General features: G+C 34.8%; 1 protein-coding gene across 1 annotated transcript in view; it reads right to left on the bottom strand.

The window, feature by feature from the left end:
- Nucleotides 1–537: 537 nt before the first annotated feature.
- LOC107576457 (sodium/potassium-transporting ATPase subunit alpha-1-like) overlaps nt 538–1,948 on the bottom strand; it is a gene marked incomplete at its 5' end in the record, with an annotated part of 3,937 nt that continues 2,526 nt past the window's right edge. Inside the window, 5 exons of the mRNA XM_016262629.1 lie at nt 538–658; nt 851–942; nt 1,026–1,127; nt 1,219–1,349; nt 1,434–1,579. Coding sequence (XP_016118115.1) covers nt 630–658; nt 851–942; nt 1,026–1,127; nt 1,219–1,349; nt 1,434–1,579 — 500 coding nt within the window. The remainder of the gene's footprint in view (nt 659–850; nt 943–1,025; nt 1,128–1,218; nt 1,350–1,433; nt 1,580–1,948) is intronic.

The following is a 1,948-nucleotide window of genomic DNA, read 5'->3' as shown; positions in this document are numbered from 1 at the left end:
ATGACTTAGTACTTGGAGCAGAAACCCAATTGGCAAGCACAGAGGTAAGACGTTTTTTTGTTGTTGGTCACCAGGTTTGCACACATCTATATATATATTATTACTGTTTGCCCAAACATTCAGATTTCATTTCATTTATTTCATTTGAGAGAGGAGATTTAAAATGTGTTAGATATCTGTCATTTTGAGGTAAATCAAAGACAATAAAAGGTCCAATGACGTCATCATCATGTGTGCTTTATACCATGGTGGAGCATCCAATCGACTTCTATTGTTCTTAAATTAAACTAATTACAGATACCTCTGTAGTTGGCATTTTTACACCTGAAGAGAACATCATTTAACTAATCAGCAAAGGGATTAAAGCTCTGATCTGATTTGTAGAAAAAAAAAATTCATATATATATATATATATATATATATATATATAAAAATCTGGGCAAAATGTAATTTGGGTCATTATTTTCATTGCATCTTTTTAGATTCATAGTGCATAATGAAGACACAAATACAAATTCTCTTCTAATTTGACGTATTTATTGATTGAAAATGACCAGATTCTGTATCATTTTGAAAATATCAAAAAGAATGTCTTCTTGCATATGTTTGCAACAGAAAGTTTTCTTGTCTCAGTAGTATGTTTCTTGTTCCACCCAGCCTGAAACAAAACAGCACATATATGAGAGCTAGTTCATTCACTGCAAAATAACAAATACTCCTATGAAAGTTATCGTTATTATAGATCCCATTCAAAACCCAGCTTTCCTCTTGTTAGCGTTAAAATGAAAACAAACATAGTTGTTATCAACATCAAAGTCTGCCAGTATGTGTTAGGAATATCTGTTATTACCTCCTGGGCTCCGCCTAAGGATGTATCTTCTAACTTCATCATAGACGAAGATGAGCAGTGAGTATGGGAAGGCACAGAACCACCAAGATGGTCTAAAACATAATACCAAAGTTAAATTGGGTTTTCAAGGTCAGCTAGATTTTCTTAGTGCAAAACACTAGTTATGTCCACTTACTTGAGAGGATACATTCTCAAAGCAATGTCCATGCCTGGGCAGTAGGACAAGAAAGCTGCCAGAGCAGTTTCTTCAAACAGACCAAAGATGAGGATTTTGTTTCTAGAAAAGAAATGTGGTGACACGGCCTATAAAAACAATCCAGTATAACACATATTGCACAATTTTATGGTTGGACCCTTTGTTTACATACCTCATTCCCTGCTGTACAATGGAATTCCTTCTGGTCTTGCAGATGATCAGATCGGCCCACTGCACAATCACAATACTGGCGAAGAATGATGTGTGGCATGTGAACTCCACAATCTTTCTGCGCTCATATGTCTGGAAGAATAAACAGATGAGCCATATTTACATGACTGATACCTCACTTTTTTTTTTTTTTATGTATACAGTTGTGACACCTACCCATTGCTGGCCATAGCTATCTTCCAAGTCATTGAGATATTTATCATCCCAGTTGACTCGAATTCCTATTAAATCGGAGGGCAGGAATCCGTTCTCGGCAAGAATCACAAAGTAGGCAAAGAACCCTGCAACTGCTTGCATCATACCTAGAAATAAGTATGATGACATTGAAATTAAAGTTTACAGGGTCTGTCAATAGATTAAAATAATTGTGTGTAACCGACAATCAAGCGCTTGTTTTATTTGCATGTATTTATGTAATGTACAGCATTTATTTTTTTGAATTTTAGTATTCCATTACTTAATCAGTCCAACCAAGATTTTTTTTTCAGATTTTTGTGTTCTAAAATGACTGAATTTGCAGCGACTTTTCTCAAATGTTGTGGCAATATTTGCAGCACTCGTGTTGTTTTGCCGTGAAAATATACCACAGGCAACATTCTTGTAACATTTATATTACTTTTCTGACCTCAAGAACACGCATGGAAATGTTTTTCTTTTATACATTGTCTAAT

This window comes from Sinocyclocheilus grahami, unplaced genomic scaffold (genome assembly GCF_001515645.1).
Source record: "Sinocyclocheilus grahami isolate Dianchi unplaced genomic scaffold, SAMN03320097.WGS_v1.1 scaffold3711.1, whole genome shotgun sequence".
NCBI classification, from domain to species: domain Eukaryota; kingdom Metazoa; phylum Chordata; class Actinopteri; order Cypriniformes; family Cyprinidae; genus Sinocyclocheilus; species Sinocyclocheilus grahami.
The sequence above is the reverse complement of the archived record's forward strand: the minus strand, read 5'-3'. Positions and strand labels throughout refer to the sequence as shown.